The following is an 18,381-nucleotide window of genomic DNA, read 5'->3' on the forward strand; positions in this document are numbered from 1 at the left end:
CCGGGGCCGGGGCTGAGGGACAGACATACTGGCTGAGACCTGGCTTTGGCCTTCATTCCCCAGCCAAGGCTGTTGCCACGTCACTGCAGGCGAAGGGGGAGTGAGGCCTAGGCTTCCCAGGTGTCTGGTTTTTGACCCGAATGCCCAGTCGAAAATGCCTGTTAAAAGTCCGGTCGGCAGCACAGCGGGGCTGGCAGGCTCCCTGCCCCACTCTGCGCAGCTCCCAGGAAGCAGCCAGAATGTCCCTCCAGGGGTGGCCCAGAGCGCTGGCTCCATAGCTCCCATTGTCCTGGAACCATGGCCAATGGGAGCTGCGGGGGTAGCGCACAAAGCCCCCTGCCCCTCTGCCTAGGAGACGGACATGCCAGCTGCTTCAGTGAGCAGCCGGAGGTAAGCGCCACCGGCTGGAGCCCGCACCCTGCACCCCAACTCCCTGTCCCAGCCTAGTGAAAATGAGTGAGTGACAGTGGGGGAGCGTGAGCCACAGAGGGAGGGGGGATGGAGTGAGTGAGGGCGGGGCCTCAGAGAAGGGGTGGTGCAGGGGTGTGGCCTCAGGGCAGGGGCGGGGCAAGGGTGTTCGGTGTTCTGAAGTTATAAAGTTGGCAACCCTAGGAGGCCTGGACCCCCCTCCCATCCTTGGGGCAGACAGGAGCAGGAGTGAGGAGCACCACCGTTAGCTCCGGGGGGGATTCACCTGCCTCTTTCCTGCTTGGGACTCCAGGGACTCCATAGCACCCCCACAGAGAGGCCGGCTGGACCCAGCTGCAGTCCCTCCCCCCCAGCACTCAAATACCAGAGAGGAGTGTGGGATGACAGAGAGATGGGGGGGTGGGGGCAGACAGATAGACAGAAAGAAGGAGCCTCAGCAGAGTATCATCTTCCTTCCCTCTCTCTCCCCCGCCCCCATCAGTTTCCATCTCTCCCACTCTCCCCACCTCTCTCTCTCCCATGATCCTGGAGTTCTGGGAAGCCTGACACTCTGCTGTACAGTCAGAGACTCTCCCCCATCTAGGGCACTTGTACCAGGACCTGTGCCAGCTTTCCTAACTTGTGTGCCTCTGCCCCTGCCTGGGGGGGGACGACAGGCAATGGGGCATGCAGCTTGGGGGCCAGGCTGGGGGCTGCAGGAAGCTGCCATTCCTTGGTTTGAAAGGAGAGTGTGTGGGTCAGTTTCTACAGACGGGAGGAGGGTGGGGTAGGGGCCCCTGGGAACAACCAGCCTCTCCTTATCTGACTGGGCTCACATCACGCCTGTGCTCTACAGCAGTTTGCAGCCTTGTCCGGATGCAAGAATGCCCCTTACCCCGCTTGGAAATAGCTCCCCGGAGAGCAGAGCTGGCTTTGCTCCCCCCACTGCTGCAGGATCTGAACCCAGAGCCAGTCTCAGTGAAGCAACAGCTTCCACGGGGTGGGGGACAGAGGCGTGAGTTCTCTGCATGGCCTCTGAGACGACTGCTGCGGCAGTTCCTGGAACACCAGGGTCCAGGGCAGGCAAAGTGAGATTGCAGAGTAGCTTTCAGTCTGAAACCATCCATCATTTTGCTGCCAGGGGAGAGGTAGCTCAGTGGTTTGAGCATTGGCCTGCTAAACCCAGGGTTGTGAGTTCAATCCTTGAGGGGGCCACTTAGGGATCTGGGGCAAAAATCTGCCTGGGGATTGGTCCTGCTTTGAGCACAGGGGTGGACTAGGTCCCTTTCAACCCTGATATTCTACAATTAATTTTTTTTAGGGGTGCAGCAGCTGCTGACATCTGGGGGACTAGGGACCCCACAGTGGTACTGGTTAATATTAACCCTTTAGGTAAGGCAGGGATCTGCAGGGGAGGGATTAGAGATGAGGGCAGGGAGCCAGGACTCCTGCGTTCTAGGCCAGCTCTATCACTGAACTGATGTGCCACTTAATAGGCAGCAGGCTTAAAACTAACAAAAGGAAGCCTTTTTTCTCACAACGCACAGTCAACCTGGGGAACTCCTTTCCAGAGGATGTTGTGAAGGCCAAGACTATATAACAGGGTTCAAGAAAGAACTAGATAAGTTCATGGAGGATAGGTCCATCAGTGGCTATTAGCCAGGATGGGCAGGGATGGTGTCCCCAGCCTCTGTTTTCCAGAAGCTGGGAATGGGCGACGGGATAGATCCCTTGACGATTCCCTGTTCTGTTCATTCCCTCTGGGGCACCTGGCATTGGCCACTGTCAGAGGACAGGATACTGGGATAGATGGACCTTTGGTCTGACCCAGTATGGCCGTTTTTATAGACTCATAGACTTTAAGGTCAGAAGGGACCATTATGATCATCTAGTCTGACCTCCTGCACAACGCAGGCCACAGAATCTCACCCACCCACTCCTGTAACAAACCCCTAACCTATGTCTGAGTTATTGAAGTCCTCAAATTGTGGTTTGAAGACCTCAAGCTGCAGAGAATCCTCCAGCAAGTGACCCGTGCCCCACGCTGCAGAGGAAGGCGAAAAATCTCCAGGGCCTCTGCCAATCTGCCCTGGAGGAAAATTCCTTCCCGACCCCAAATATGGCAATCAGCTAAATCCTGAGCATGTGGGCAAGACGCATCAGCCAGCACCCAGGAAAGAATTCTCTATAGTAACTCAGATCCCAACCCATCTAACATCCCATCACAGACCACTGGGCATACTTACCTGCTGATAATCAAAGATCAGTTGCCAAATTAATTGCCAAAATTAGGCTATCCCATCATACCATCCCCTCCATAAACTTATCAAGCTTAGTCTTGAAGCCAGATATGTCTTTTACCCCCACTACTCCCCTTGGAAGGCTGTTCCAGAACTTCACTCCTCTAATGGTTAGAAACCTTCGTCTAATTTCAAGTCTAAACTTCCTAGTGTCCAGTTTATATCCATTTGTTCTTGTGTCCACATTGGTACTAAGCTTAAATAATTCCTCTCCCTCCCTAATATTAATCCCTCTGATATATTTATAAAGAGCCATCATATCCCCCCTCTACATTCTTTTGGTTAGGCTAAACAAGCCAAGCTCTTTGAGTCTCCTTTCATAAGACAGGTTTTCCATTCCTCGGATCATCCTAGTAGCCCGTCTCTGAACCTGTTCCAGTTTGAATTCATCCTTCTTAAACATGGGAGACCAGAACTGCACACAGTATTCCAGATGAGGTCTCACCAGTGCCTTGTATAACAGTACTTATGTCTTATGTTCTTATGTGTGACCTTGGGCGTGGCCCCGAGGCCAGAAGTTGCCAATCAGTGGTGGTGGCCAATATGAAAGAGCTTGACTCTGATTTTTAGAGGTGCTTAGCACCTGCAGCTCTAGTCAAATCAGGGGGAGCTGCAGGTGCTCAGCACCTCTGAAAATAGGCCTCAAGGTGTCTTCGTGTTGGGCATCCAAAAACGGCACTAGTCACAATCTGTGGCCACATTCAAATGTGTTGGCTGTAATCCCTCTGTGCCTCAGTTTCCCCATCTGCAAAGTGTGATCCAAGTGATCCTGAGCTGCCCATTGGAAGGGTGGCGTAGTTAATGTCTGCAGGGCCTCGGCAGCCCCTGGCAGAGCAGTGGAAGGTCGCAGTATTATTGTTCCTGCTGCCATCCGTTGCATTCTGCGTCCCAGCCGTGTAGTTTACTAACCACAGCAGGACCGTCCTCTCACCAGGCCAGGAACTGAGGCAGCAAAGCCGCATGCTGTTCTGGCCCCAGGGCCACTGCCAGCTGACTGCTCCCCGCTGATCCCTCCGTCACCACCCGTGTGGAGGAGAAGGAGCCCAGTTCAGCTATCAGGACACCTGGCTTTTGTACCTAGTTCTGTCCCTCAGTAGTGACACTCAGTGGGTCCATGGCAGAGCTAGGAATAAAAACCAGGTGGCCTGAGTTCCAGTGCCCAAGACTGAGACTCCACCTGTGATCAGGCCAGGATTTGAACTAAGACCCACAAAGGAGCAATTAGCGCTTTGTACCACCAAGCCCCGGCCCCGGAGCCTCTGTGCCCCCTCCCAACACTCTGTTACCTGATGTACCCATCTGAGCCTCCCGAGGGATCCTTCCTTGGCTGGGAGCAACCAAGTTAATTCCCAGCCCTGTGTGTCTGTGCAGGGCTCTGAGCCCAGCCCTGCTCGGCGTGTCCGTCTAGGGCTTGGAGCTCTGGGTGCAGCAAGATGGGAGCGGGGGGCTGGCGGGGAGGGAGGGGTGGCAGGGCCTGTGTCTTGTTGCCCTTGTTGATGAGCGTGGTGGTGGATTTTGGCTTGTAATGTGAGCCGTTCTTTCCCATTGAGGCAACACCGTGCTGCCTAGCGATGGGGTGCAGGGCATGACTTGCTGGGTAGCAGTGGCACGATCAGTGCTGAGCTTCGGAGAGAATCGCAGCTGGGCTCTTTGACATTAACTCGACACACAGGATGGGGTTAAACCACAGGTTACATAGCGCTCAGGCTGCTGTCAGGCCATCCCGCAGCCAGGGGCACTCTCAGTGTCCGCGTCACAGGAGAAAGGCTGAACGGATGCCATGGGCTGCTCCAGGAAAGTGGGATACGGGCCTTTCCCCTCCAGGGCTCGGGGCTGAGTTGAGTTAATAACATGTGATGGATCTGAGCAAGGACTCAGTCCAGCCTCAATAGACAAGTGCAGTTTTGCCAGCCACAGATGTTCAACAATCACCAGTCTGGGTCCAGCTCCCAAAACTGTGAGAGTGGGTTAAAAATCATGAGGCTTTAGGTCTGGGTTCTGCATAGGTGCCTTCTGGTTTGTGAGCCTTTAGGGATCATGTTTTCTGCATATCCAGCAGGGCTAGAATGTTCCCTTTATGTCAGAAAATGAAAGCTGGGATTCTCCCCATGCCAGGAGTCCGGGAGCTGGGGCTTGCAGACATACACCAATATCACAAGCCTTGCACCACAACCCAAAATACCAGCACGGCTGGGAACTGACCCCCTTGTTGACAAGGAGAGACACCAAGGGCTGATTGGGGCATGGAGACTCAGCCACACAGGGGGTGCTATCGGGACGGGGACAAGGCATGCAGGGCGCTTGCCCAGTTGCTACCCATGCTGTACCGACTCGGGGGTTAAACAGAGGTTTTCAGTCTAGGCTGTGAAGCTGGTGCCATTTGCATGGGCACTGCAATTGCTTTTTAAAAACTGGTGAGTAGTTTTTATTTTTGTTTATGTTATTGTAGCGTGGGAAGTTGGGAGGTTTAATGGCCAGAGCAAGGCTCTGGGACCCAGGACTCCTGGGTTCTCCTCCTGACTCTGGGTGGGAAATGTGGTATACTAGCAAGAGCAGGGGCTAGAGAGTCAGGGCTCTGGGTTCTGTCTCTGGCTCTGTGAGGTAGTGTTGTCTGGTGGTTAGACCAGGGAGAAAGGCCTCTTGGCTTCTGTCCCCAGCACTGCTGTTGACTCGCTGTGTCACCTGGGGCATGTCAGAGCCAGTGCCTCGGTTCCCCCATCTCTGCATCGTGGGGGCATTGTCTGTGTCTTGCAGGGACACTGTGAAGTTAAACTCACCGGTGTGGGTGAAGCACCTTGGGAGGGAAGGAGCTGGAGAAGAACAAAGCCTCGGTAGCCAGTGGGGCCTGTCCATCACATTCGCCATGGAGCTCAGAGCTAAAGGAGAGGCAGGAGCCCTCTGCTGGGGGCTGTTTCTCACATGTGACTGAGTCCCCAAACCCAGGAAGACCCTCTGCCTAGTGGGGACCTGGCCTGCAAGCTCTGCTGGGTGATACCTGGGAGCTGGGATGCACGGGGACCAGGAAGGGGTGGGACCCTTTCACTGTGGGTCCAACCTGACATCCCCCACACCCGCGAGTGCTCCCAGAGGATGTGGGTGGCTCAGGAAATCCTTTGTGTCTCTGTGTATGTCTCAGCTGGGGTCACTTCCTCCAGCTGGTCCCAGATGGAGCCTAGCTCCGGGATGTGAGCTCAGCTCTGATCTCCGGGAGGGGGAATTCAGCTTTGTTTTTCTCAAGTAACTATATCCCCCTCGGTGCCTGAGCTACCCTTGCTCCTCCACTGCCCCCTGCCCAGAGCCAAACTGGGCCAGAGCCCATTTGCAGTGACACTAGGGGAAATCTGCAGTGCTCCTCGTGGAGTCAGAGGAGTGATCAGTGGAGCCACTGATCTGAAAACCCTCACTGGAGTTCACCTTGGATCAGATTAACGCTGACCAGCCGAGCGCCTGCCAACATGGGGAGCAGTTCTCATTGCAGCCAGTAGAGGGCAGGGCTCGCACACAGCAGCCCACGTTCATTAGGCTACTAGGCTGCAGCAGTGAGTCCCCCAGGTGAGTCCCAGGTGCCCGAGATGGGGAGCAGCAGAGAGAGGGCCCTGACAAATGTAGCTGGCTCCCATTTTCCAAGGCAGAGGACCGCGGGTGAGGCCACCCTGCATGGTCAGTGCCCGATCCTACGCTGGGGTCTGAGTTCAGATGTTGACTTGGGCCTTATTGAGTGGCCATCAGGACAGAGAGGGGTTCGTCTGCCCCCTCTCCCCGCTGCGGTTCTCCGGCTGTTCCCAACAGCCAGGGTCCATCCCCTGTCTGAGCTACTGGGAGCTTGGAATTCTGTCCCCACTGCCCAGGGAAAGTGTGCGTTGTCCTTGTTTCCTTCCGCACCCCAAAAGGCCTGTGGGTTGAGTTTGGGGCACCCCTCCCTTATAGCCCCAGCCCTGTGGGGCAGGGACTGGGGAACTGAGCTGTGGGCAGGCGGGAGCTCTGCCTGGAGACAGAGGGGAACGTTAGAGCAGATTGCTTAGTTGGGGGGAGAGATCGAAAGGCACCGGCTTTCCCTCCCCCCCGCCCCCCGATTCACCAGGGTCTCCTTGGCTGGACAGCTGTAAGCAAGGGGCCATACCTGCCTACACACCCCAGTGAGGAGGGACGTTGGGGGCAGGGGCTTCCTCATTCGACGGGGAGGTGGAGCGGAAGAGGCGGCTCCTGGACAGACTGGGAGACCTGAGGGGTCACAACACTCCAATATCCACACACATTGGGCTGCCGTCAGCCCCACTCACAGTCCACCCCCGCTCCTCCCAGGCTCTGCCCCAGGTCTCGCCCCCTCCCCTCCTCATCCCCAGGCCCACCTCTGGCTTGCTGTGTCCCTCCTCAGTCCCCCACCCACCGCTCGCCTCTTCACTCCCCCCAGCCCACCACTCCCCCACGGTGCCGACTTCCCCCTGTAGGGTGGGTGCTCGCCCACCCCCGCCTCTTCCCGCCCCTGCTCCACCGTCGCTCCACCCCCATTCCACCCCCTTCCCCCAAGTCCCCACCCCTCCCCTGCCTCTTCTACACCTCCTCCCCTGAGCGCGCTGCGTCCCCGCTCCTCCCCCTCCCTCCCGGAAAGCGCTAAGCGCCACCAAACAGCTGTTAGGCGGCGCTGGGAGGGAGCGGGAGGAGCGGGGTTGTGGCGCACTGGGGGGAGGGGGGAGAAGGAGGCAAGGAGGGGGGAGCTTGGCTGCAATTTTTCCCTGTGGGTGCTCCAGCCCCACCACGGAGTTGGCTCCTCCCTCTCACTCGCCTCCCTACCTGAATATCGGGACAAATGGCATCCCGATCGTACATTGACAAAGGGTTAAATATCGGGACAGTGCCAATTTTATCGGGACATCTGGTCACCCTACTGTGGGGGGAGGGGAGTTGTTAACCCCTTGCACTCCGGTTAGCTCCTTGCAGGGCGTAGGAAGAAGCATCTCAGTGCCCGGCTGGCTCTGGGGGAGTCCCTGGGGGGAGCACAGAGAGCTAGCACCTGAACCAGACCTGGCACCTTCGGAGCAGATTGTTTGCCTCCATGGCCAGGCCCAGGCTGGACCATCCTCCTTTGCTCCCCCACCCCAGCAGCAGCAGGTCTTGCCCTTGCCCTGGCCAGCTGTGCCTGTCGCCCCTTCTGCTTTGTGTGGGGAGAGGGGCCATGCGGCAGGGACTCTGCAGTGCTGGGGGTGGGGGTCAGGCAGCACCAGCCTGCAGGGGGCTTGTGGCAAAGCAGCCAGCCAGCTCGGGGCTAGCAATTAATTCTGTGTGCCGGGTCCCCACGCTGGCCCAGCAACATCCCCACTCAACTGTCCAGGCTTGTCGGGTGTGACTCAGACCCGAGGAAACAAGGAGGGTCCCCGAGGTGGGCACAGCTCAACATGCTCTCCTCTGCCCCCACTCTCCCACCCCTCCAGTCCTCTGCTCAGTGTCCCTCTGGCTGTTCATCGCACTGCCTGGCATCTGCACTGGCGTGGGCCCTGCATTCCCATGAATTGGTCTCTGCACCCAGGCCCTCAGTCCTTTGCAGTGCTGCAGTAGACATGGTTGGCCCTGGCTGGGTGTGTCCAATCCTGGACCTCAACCAGTTTGTCTCCCTCAATGTTATTGAATGTTACTGACTCCCTCAGGAGCCAGCCCCTGGAAGGGCCTTGTACCCCCTGGGAGCAGCAGGAGAGGAGTGGGAAGAAGCATCTGCCCCACTGAGCTCAGCTCCCTTCACGGGGGCAATACCAGAGCTGAGAGGTCCCGAGAGCCCCCAAGACAGGGACTAGGGCTCAGTTTCTCCTGGGCAGCCTCCTTGGGGGTTGGGGTTCCAGCCCGGGGGGCAGCATGGAGACCACAGACCCTATGAGCCAGTCCACTGAGTGACTAATGCCATCCGTTTCCTTTGCAGAGACCATCAGCTACGTCGCCCCGCAGGAAGCCGGCCGTCCCAGTGCCCCCCTGCACAGGCTCCCCCTCCGACCAGCATCCTACTCAGGTGGGTCTGGAGGGAAGGTGTCACCTTCCTTTGGCTGGAGATTGTGCTGTGCTAGAAACCCTGCGTCTCTCCTCCCCTCAAACCCGGACTGCCCTGGCCCCTGCTCCGGCCTGTCTCAGGGGCAGCGAGGGGGCAGAGAGAGTGGCAGTGAGACAAGAGAACGATAGACAGATAGGGAAAGAGGGACAGAACGAGGGAAGCCAGGCACTAGCAGGGCCGGATTAACACGGGGGCTTTAGAGGCTGCAGCCCAGGGCCCCGGGCTAAGGGGGGGCTTCGGTGCAGCACAGCTCAGGCAGGCTGCCTGAATGCCGTGGTCCCACACTGCTCCCGGAATCGGACGGCTGCTGGCACGTCTCTGCAGCCCCGGGAGGGGCAGAGGTGGCTCCGAGCACTGACCCCACTCCCAGCACTGTCCCCGGAGTTCCCATTGGCTGGGAACTGGCCAATGGGAGCTGCGGTGGCGGTGCTTGCGGGCACAGGCAGTGCATGGAGACAGGCTGTCCCCCTCCCACCAGGGATGCACAGAGACGTGCCAGCAGCCGGCCGCTTCCTGGAGCGGTGTGGGACCATGGCATGCAGGCAGCCTGCCTGAGCCCTGCTGCGCCACTGGCTGGGAGCCACCTGTGGTAAGCGCCTCCCGGACGAACCTGCACCTCAAAGCCCCTCCCCTATTAAAGGTGCAGTACGCAGACTATTCAGAGCAAGTCAACACACAGGGGGACAGCTTGCCTGCCCAGCTCTTGCTCCTGGGCTGAGGTTCGAGCCAGTGGTGAAATCCTGGTCGCCCTGAAGTCTGTAGGAGTTTTACCACCAAGTGCAGTGGGGCCAGGTTATTTCCTGCTGGTTTGTGCCTTTGTCCCTCAGTTCGGGGCATGTTTGGGATCTCAGCAGGGCATAAGGCTTTTCCTGGGACTGACTTCAGCAGAGGGATGGGGCTTGCTGTGCTGCCCCCCACCAAGGGGCTAATAGGATTGGTTCTGCACTGCCAGCTGCTAACCCCCATTGTGTGGGAACAGCCCTGTGTGTGAGCATGGATGATTGGCTATTGGCTGCATGCCGAGGATGGATACCCAGGCCCCTTTGCACCACTCTGGCAGTGTAGAGGAGCTGCCAGATGGGTGTTCAAGGCGCCTTTTCCTCTGCCCCAAAGAAGACTCAGGCTCACCATTTCCCATGTACCACAGCCGGGCTGGGAGATAGCGCTGCTGCATGGAACCGTTTGGCTCTCTTCCCGCAACCCTCCCCATGCAACCAACCCCCCGTGCATTGCCTCCTTCCCAAGCCAGCTGCCAACCTGGCCCTTTGGCCGGGGACTGTCAGGTCAGGCGACTGTATCCCTGCCTTCCGAGCAGGTCATGGGCAGGAATTCCATCTACCCGGCACGGCCGGGGCTGCTCTGGGGAGGGAGGTGGATATGGGAGTGCAGGAAGGAGAAGTGTCTGTGGACAGGACAGCAGTGCCAAGCATCCTTCCCCCTCGTCATTTCTGGGGTTTACATGGCTTTTTAAACTTGGCCTTCTCTTCTCTGCAGACTCTGCTGCCTGGCACGGCTTGCTGAGTCCAGCTGTTGAGGGTTGGGGGCAGAGGTACCTCGCTTCCCATATGTTCTCCTTTTGTTCTAGCTTCTGTCTGGCATCCACTGGGACTTTCTCCAGCCTTGTGCTTTCTGACCATACACCCCAGGGGAGTGGCGAGGGTGGGCTGGTGGGGGCATGTCCGCAGTGGGGGGAGACTCAGCTCTCACAAAGGGAACATTCCTCCAGGCATGGGTGGCACGTGTGCTAGCCACACGGCCCTGCCCCTTGTGCCCAAGGCCCCACCCCTACCTGAACGCCCCTTCCCCCCACAGCCAGAGGAGCCCCAGCCAAACCTCTTTCCCTACATTCCCCAGTGCCCCGGGTGACACCCACGGGAGGCCGGCAGAAGAGAGGGCGGGCCCTCTCCCTGCTTTCTGCCCTGGGTCATACCAAGGAAGGATGGCAGGAGACAGTTCCAGGACTGGGCCACCAGACCACCCCAGCTCCGGCCCCAGTGCCGGGCCACCCCCAGCACCAGCCTGCTGGCCTCCAGCCAGCAATGGAGCTGAGCTCCCGCCAGCTTGGGCACCAGCATGGACAAGGCCAGGGCTTGGCTTAGGGTTATACCTGTTATACCCGCCGCCCTTGCCACCAGGTGATCAAAAACCAACCACATCCTTCCAGTCCAGTTCAACGTTAGCAACTGGTCTTCATGGATACCCCCGGAACATGGAGAGGGGACGTTGGAGGGGATCCTCGGAACACAGCCCCTGGGTCCTCTGTGAAACCCCTTGGACGTTCAGGTTCAGCCACCTGCCATCATTCCCAGGGTAATACAGGGTGCTCATTCTCTCTCCATGTACTTGGCCTCCAATGGAGAGGGCCGACTGAGGGGGTGGTTTCTGGGATCATGATAGGTCGGCCTCTGGCCACCAAATGACAGCAATGTTCATAAGAACATAAGAAGGACCATGTCTAACCAATGGTCTATCCAGCCCAGTGTCCTGTCCTCTGACAGTGGCCAATGCCAAGTGCTTCAAAGAGAATGAATAGAACAGGGCCATTATCTAGTGAGCCATCCCCTGTCATCCCGTCCCAGCCCCTGGCAGTCAGAGGCTCAGGGACACCCAGAGCATGGGGTTGCACCCTGACCATCTGGGCTAATAGCCAGTGACAGACCAATCCTCCGTGAACTTACTGAATTATTTACTGAACCCAGTTACAGTTTTGCCCTTCATAAGACCCCCCGGCAGCGCGCTGCACAGGCTGACTGTGCGTTGTGTGCAGCTGTCCTTCCTTGTGTTTGTTTTACAAAGAGGGGAGGAAAGGGAAGAAGAGCAAGAGAGCTGTGCTCCCCCATCCCATTCCATCTGCCCCCCACATCTGCTTCTCGCTGCAAGATCCCTCAGCTCCAAGAGTCAGCAGGCTGCAGACAAAAGGGCCTGATCCTGGTTACTCAGCCCCTTGTGCAGCCATTTGCACCAGTGGTCCACTCACACCACATCAGAACAGGAGCACTGTAAACCCACTTTGCACTGAGCGACCACACATGATGCCGGGCAGAGGAGAATCTGCCCTGCCGCCCGTCCCCCCCCCCCCATGCACACACACACTCTGGAGAAGGAGATTCCTCCAGGGCAAGGGTGGGCAAGCCCCAGAAATGAGACATGAAATCCTGCCCTGGATGGACTGGTTGGGTCGTTAATGTCCGGGACTGTGGGTGGCTATGGCCTTGGGGACCTCTCCAGCTGACTCGCAGGGCAGTGTCCATGGGATCTGCACAGAGCCCTTATCTACTCTCATCTGGGAAGAGCATCTTGAGCCTTAGAGACTCGGGCTGAGGAGAAACTGCAGACGAGGACATTCCTAGGACTCAGACCATCCCCCGATGAGCAAGCGGGAAGAGATCTTGAAATGGCAGATGCAAAAAAAAGAGATGCTGCCCCTTTAAAAGTCAGAGCCAGGCAATGAGTAACCATGGAGATGGCTTTGACTCTCGACAGTGAGGACTGCAGGCTCCTTGTTGGGACTAGTAGCAATTAACCGCAATTACTGCTGCAAACTCCAGGCTCCCTTTGACACTGGAAAATGAGAATGAGCCTTTCCTCGGGGGAGAGGGCCGAGAGCACTTCTCTTTATGCCTCTTTCACACTCAGAAGAGGCTCTTCCACCTTGGCATATGTTGTTGGTGAAGTTAAGGGGTGTCTGACCTGTCTTCAGGTCTCATCGCTACAGAGCCAGGAGCAAAACTAGTTGAAGAGACAGGCCAGATTCATTCCAGGGATGTGGCAGGTTAGTTTAGATCAGAGTAGATAAAATGCCATTTCACCTCCTGCTGAAATGCAGCTGCCTCTGGGCTACAGCACTCCACCTGTTATAACACCTCACAATAGTTCAGGGCAGGAAGTGAAAAAGAATATTGTATGCAACTGAAAACTTCCAAGGGAGTTTCAGGGATGCAGAGTGGAATTGTCCACTCTGGAATCTGGCCAGGATGCCACAGCTAATCCCCTACCTGGGATGAAAAATGCTGGGGGTGGGGTAAGTAATTGCAAGTGCATCAGGAGCTCACCGGTGTCTCTCCCAAAATGTGACGTAACTCTGGAAGAATGACTATGAAATGGTCAGTGTTTGATAGCACCTGGTGCACCAGGAGCTGGTATCGCCGTCGGAGAGCTCGATGTAGAGTGTAAGGCGAGGTGAAGAAGAGGAAGATCTCTGGTCCCTCCTCCTGCTGTCTCTTGGGAGGGAAGCCTGGCTTTGTTAATGGGTGCTGGGTCTTCCCAATGCATCTGCCCTGCTGCCATCCCCATGGTGGCTGTCTGCTCCACACTGCAAATGCCTCTTGGAGTAGAAACTCTCCTTCAGGTCAGAGGCGAGACTGGGGGGGTGGGGGGATTTCTGCCAGGGTTGGACTCGGGCTGAGCACAGCTGAAGGGCACATGTCTGGGAAAGGCACCTAGCACTCCCGCTGAGCCCGCTAGGAGGAGCCCAGAGCAGGGAAGAGAACCAGGCATGCCAGCGGAGCTCTGCCAAACGGAGCGTGGGGAAGCCCTCTGCATCCTGTCCCTTCCTCGCCCACGCCCACAGCCCCAGTTACCTGCTCGGCAGTAGGTATCCGGAGCCCGCTCCAGTCCGCACTGAGCCTGCAGTGGGCAGGCACTGGGAGACCAATGTGGGGAAGGAGCTGTGAGGGGGTGGGGGCAAGGAAGTGCTGCCTTGGAGCGGGTGTGGGAGGCACGGGGGGAGTGGGAAAGGGGCCAGAGGCAACACGTGGGGTGGTCACATGCCCCCCAACCTTTAAATTGTGCCCCCCATCAAGAGTGACAGGTGATTTCTGCTTCTTCTCCCACCTCAGCTGAGCGGGAACAGCAGTGAGTCGGTCAGGAAGGTCAGTGAAGCTCAGATGCTTGCCAAGTCTCCGGGTTTGGAATAGTGTGGAATTAAGAATTCACATGAGTGCGAGCAAGCACCGGTGTGATCCCACATAAGTCGGTTGGTCAGTCTATTGTCCTACTCTCTAGCTATCATATTGATAAGGTGCCTATCAATCATCTCAGTCTCTGGCATATTTCCAGTACTTCCTACATGTGCTTGGATTGGAAATCCTGTGCCAACAGCCTTCCTCGTGGTACCTGAGCACTTTCCGATCCCGATGGCATCCAGGGGAAATAAAGGGCCGTGCATGGGAAATGATCTGACCATGTCGAGGCTTGAAGAAAGGCCTGGTGCACAGGGGCGGCTCTAGGGATTTTGCCGCCCCAAGCACGGCAGGCAGGATGCCTCTGGCAGTTTGCCTGCGGAGGGTCTGCTGGTCCTCCGAAGCCGCGAGACCAGTGGACCCTCTGCAGGCACGCCTGCGGGAGGTCCACTGAAGCCGTGGGACCAGCGGACCCTCTGTAGGCAAACCGCCGGAGGCAGCCTGCCTGCCGCCCTCGCGGTGCCGGCAGAGCGCCCCCCGCTTGGTGTGCTGGGGCCTGGAGCCGCCCCTGCTGGTGCAGGTCTGGCTGTGAAGGCCCAGGGGTCGGTTATTATCTGCCCAGCCCTGGTCCAGAACCAGCTTTAGATCATAACGTCTCTATTGCTCACCATTTCCGTGAAATCGGGTAAAGGACCATTCCCAAGGCCCTGCTGCGTGACCCTTGGAAATCCTTCTAACCCGCACTCAAGTCCCCAAGACCCAGACCTGAGACCTTTCCCACACTGCCCGTTTGCTCCAATGACAGCCACTGGGGGAGCTGTGCAGGTGCAGGTCGAGGCTGAGCTGTGTGCCCCAATGGCTGGAACTGGGGCAGGCCCCAGGGTAGGCATCGTCTCTGCTGCGGGAGGGCTGTGCTGGCACCTGTCTGACACCACAGTAGAGTTCTCACTCTTCAGGGGGAGCCCCAGGGAACAAGTCCTGCCTGGAAGCGAGTTCTGGTCTCCCCCAGCAGGGGAGGTCTCCTAGGATCAGGGTTAGGATCCCCTGGGGGAGCAGAACAGGGATGACAAAGAGTGACTGGGCCTGACTTGTCTGGTGCTTCCCTCTCCTGGAGCCAGGGTGTGGGTCCCACCTTGGCTCACACCACCAGGATTGAACTGGGACCTCCAGAGCGAAAAGCACAAGCTGCTGAAGCTCTGTGAATGGGGCTGTAGCAGACTCCTGGCCTCTGCAGGCTGGGCACACGTGTGCCAGTGGGTTACGCCAGCACCTGGCATGCAGCGTACAGTCGGCTGCCCAGGGAACGTTTGGCGCAGAATGTTATGAGCTCACATCCATACTCCCTGCCCCCCACTCTTCCCCTCCTCTTTATTTCCTCCCCCCCTCTCTCCACCCCTCCATCCTGGCCTCAGATTTCTCCCCAGTCCCTTTACTCTCTGTTCTTTCGGTTGATTTCCCAGGATGTTTGAATTGCAGCAAAGTGGTGGAACTCACAGCGCGTCTCAACAGCCTGGAAGCCAAGGTCAGTGTCTACGTGGCAGGGGTTGGAGGCGGGATGTGGGTAAAGGATCAGGGAGCACAGGGTGTGGTACGGGAACCAGCGTGACCTCCTCGCCTCAGAACTTTGCATCTCACGGAGGTTGGGATCAATGGTGAATCTGATGTTTACCCCTGGATCCCAGTGAAATCTCATGGAAATGTTGGAAGAGGTCGGCTATTCCAGCCCCCAATATTCTGTGTCACACGTGGAGCGGGGCTGCCAGCTTGTTCATTTTAAACAATTGTCTTTCTTTTTTCATCTACATTTTGTGCTGTCATTTCTTTAAGTATTTTTGTTTATTATTCTTCATTTCCCCCTTCTTTTCTTTTTGCCTTGTTCCTACTGGAGAGGTTCTTCTTTCTTTTTCTGCCCAGAAATGCAATTCCTGGGCACCTTCCTTTGTCTTGCAATTCCTGTTTTACCCTTTGAAATGAAAAGAACTTCAACATTTCAAAATGTTGGGGCAAAATTGCATTTGTTTTGTTTTCAGCCATCTGTGCCAGCCCCAGGAGCAGACAGCTGTCTCTCTGTGGTACTGACAAAACTCCCATTACAGAGAGCACCTCAGTATATTTATCCTCATGACCCCCGAAGAGGCAGGGCAGTGCTATTATCCCCATTTTTACAGAGAAGCTAAGTGACTTGCCCAAGGTCACACATGAAGTCTGTGGCAGAGGGGGAATTGTACCTGGGTCGCCTGAGTCCTGGACTTAGCCACTGGACCACCCAGCCTTTCTCCATAGACATGCACCATGTGCAGGAGGAGGTCAGTCCCCAACAGATAATCCATCTCCCTCCCACAGGAATTGCAATTCCAAAGCACATGAGAAGTTGTATAGGACAAGATAGAGCATAGCCAGGGTGTGGCATGGCTGTTCAGAGGCTAAGTGCTTTCTGAACCAGGTGGGATTTTAATGGTTGACGTTTCAGGTTGCTGTAAGCATTTCCGGGAGGACAGATGGTCTTGTGGTTATTAAACCATGGGACACCAAACTCCTGGGTTCTGTTCACAGCTCTGCCACTCAGGCATATGTGGGTGAGTTATCTGTGCCAATGCTGTGAAGCCCCAGCACCTGAGACACGCACAACTAACAGGCCCTGCAGACCAGACTGTAGGGGACTGGCCTGGCAGTGGAGGGGATGAGAGGTGGATCTGGTGCCTGTTTTCTATCTCTGTGTGATATGAATGGCCTCCAGTTGGGGTAACACCAGGCCATAGGGTGTGTTCCCTAGGAGATGACATTCCGTAGGATGGACTGTCTGAGGTCTCCAGAAGTGTCACTAAGACCAGTTGGCTTGTGGCCCTGAGGAATCTGCTGGTGAGGTTCTGTTGTGATCCTGTAACCCATCGGGGCTCAATGTCATAGGGAGGCCAGTGTATTAATGATCTGGAGGATGGCGTGGATTGCACCCTCAGCAAGTTTGCAGATGACACTAAACTGGGAGGAGTGGTAGATATGCTGGAGGGTAGGGATAGGATACAGAGGGACCTACACAAATTAGAGGATTGGGCCAAAAGAAACCTGATGAGGTTCAACAAGGACAAGTGCAGAGTCCTGCACTTAGGACGGAAGAATCCCATTCACTGCTACAGACTAGGGACCGAATGGCTAGGAAGCAGTTCTGCAGAAAAGAACCTAGGGGTTTCAGTGGACGAGAAGCTGGATATGAGTCAATAATGTGCCCTTGTCAAGAAGGCTAACGGCATTTTGGGCTGTATAAGTAGGGGCATTGCCAGCAGATTGAGGGACGTGATCATTCCCCTCTATTTGACATTGGTGAGGCCTCATCTGGAGTACTGTGTCCAGTTTTGGGCCCCACACTACAAGAAAGATGTGGAAAAATTGGAAAGAGTCCAGCGGAGGGCAACAAAAATGATTAGGGGGCTGGAGCACATGACTTATGAGGAGAGGCTGAGGGAACTGGGATTGTTTAGTCTGCAGAAGAGAAGAATATGGGGGGATTTGATAGCTGCTTTCAACTACCTGAAAGGGGGTTCCAAAGAGGATGGATCTAGACTGTTCTCAGTGGTGGCAGATGACAGAACAAGGAGTAATGGTCTCAAGTTGCAGTGGGGGAGGTTTAGGTTGGATATTAGGAAACACTATTTCACTAGGAGGGTGGTGAAGCACTGGAATGGGTTACCTAGGGAGGTGGTGGAATCTCCTTCCTTAGAGGTTTTTAAGGTCAGGCTTGACAAAGCCCTGGCTGGGATGATTTAGTTGGGTTTGGTCCTGCTTTGAGCAGGGGGTTGGACTAGATACCTCCTGAGGTCCCTTCCAACCCTGATATTCTATGATTCTATTATTAGGGGTTTGGGCTACCAGGTTAACCCTCTGTGTCCTTTAACCTTTGGTCTGCTTTAGACCTGGCATCAGAAATAGCCCCACAACAGGGGGTCTCTCCCTCCAGCCCCTCCCAGAGATTAGTGCTTGAGCTCAGCGGGTTCGCTGGGCCATGGAAGTTGGGCACCTACCGCCTAAAGGCCCAAGTCACTATGTCCTAGAAAGAGTCCCCATGGCTCTGACCAGGGCTTTGGCACAAGGAAATAGAAACTCTTCCCAAGAACCCAGCCCAGGTTTTCCATATGACCCTTTGCACACCAGGGGCTTGTCTCCATGCAGAGTAGCACCGGTGTAAGGTGCAGGAGGCTGTGTGAACACTCTGACCTGGGTTAACCCTGCTTCTCGAGTGCAGTTGTTCCATGGATAGCTGCTGCAGCACAGCCCAAGCATTCACTGTCCAGCTAGGTGCATCTGAGCACTGCGGCCTTGCAAAGGCAACAGGACCATACGCCCTGTCCTTACAATGGAGAACGGTGCTGTGCTCCCCTGGACCCTGTCCACAGGTGCAGGGACAAGCTCATAAATGGGACCAGACCAGTCAGGTATGGGTAGGGCCCTACCTTCCATGGCCATGAAAAATGCGTCATGGACTATGAAATCTGGTCTTTTATGTGCTTTTACCCTATACTCTACCGATTTCATGGGGGAGACCAGCATTTCTCAAACTGGGGGTCCTGACCCAAAAGGGAGTTGCAGGGGGCGGTCACAAGGTTATTTTAGTGGGGAATCATGGTATTGCCACCCTTACTTCTGTACTGTCTTCAGGGCTAGGCGGCCAGAGAGTGGCAGCTGCTGACTGAGGGCCCAGCTCTGCAGCCAGCAGTGCAGAGATAAGGGTGGCAATACCACACCA

The 18,381-nt window shown here is 56.3% G+C and overlaps 1 protein-coding gene across 13 annotated transcripts in view; it reads left to right on the forward strand.

The window, feature by feature from the left end:
• Positions 1 to 18,381, forward strand: part of EMID1 (EMI domain containing 1) — a 114,988-nt gene that overhangs the window by 66,170 nt on the left and 30,437 nt on the right. For all 13 annotated transcript variants that reach the window (XR_005589575.1, XR_005589579.1, XR_005589573.1 and 10 more), the window contains exons 5-6: positions 8,617 to 8,703; positions 15,104 to 15,165. Coding sequence is in view for 5 of the 13 variants with exons in the window: in XM_039505210.1 (XP_039361144.1) it covers positions 8,617 to 8,703; positions 15,104 to 15,165 (149 nt within the window). In the remaining 8 variants the exon portion in view is untranslated. The remainder of the gene's footprint in view (positions 1 to 8,616; positions 8,704 to 15,103; positions 15,166 to 18,381) is intronic.

The sequence above is a fragment of the Mauremys reevesii genome, linkage group 18 (assembly GCF_016161935.1).
Source record: "Mauremys reevesii isolate NIE-2019 linkage group 18, ASM1616193v1, whole genome shotgun sequence".
Taxonomy (NCBI): Eukaryota; Metazoa; Chordata; order Testudines; family Geoemydidae; genus Mauremys; species Mauremys reevesii.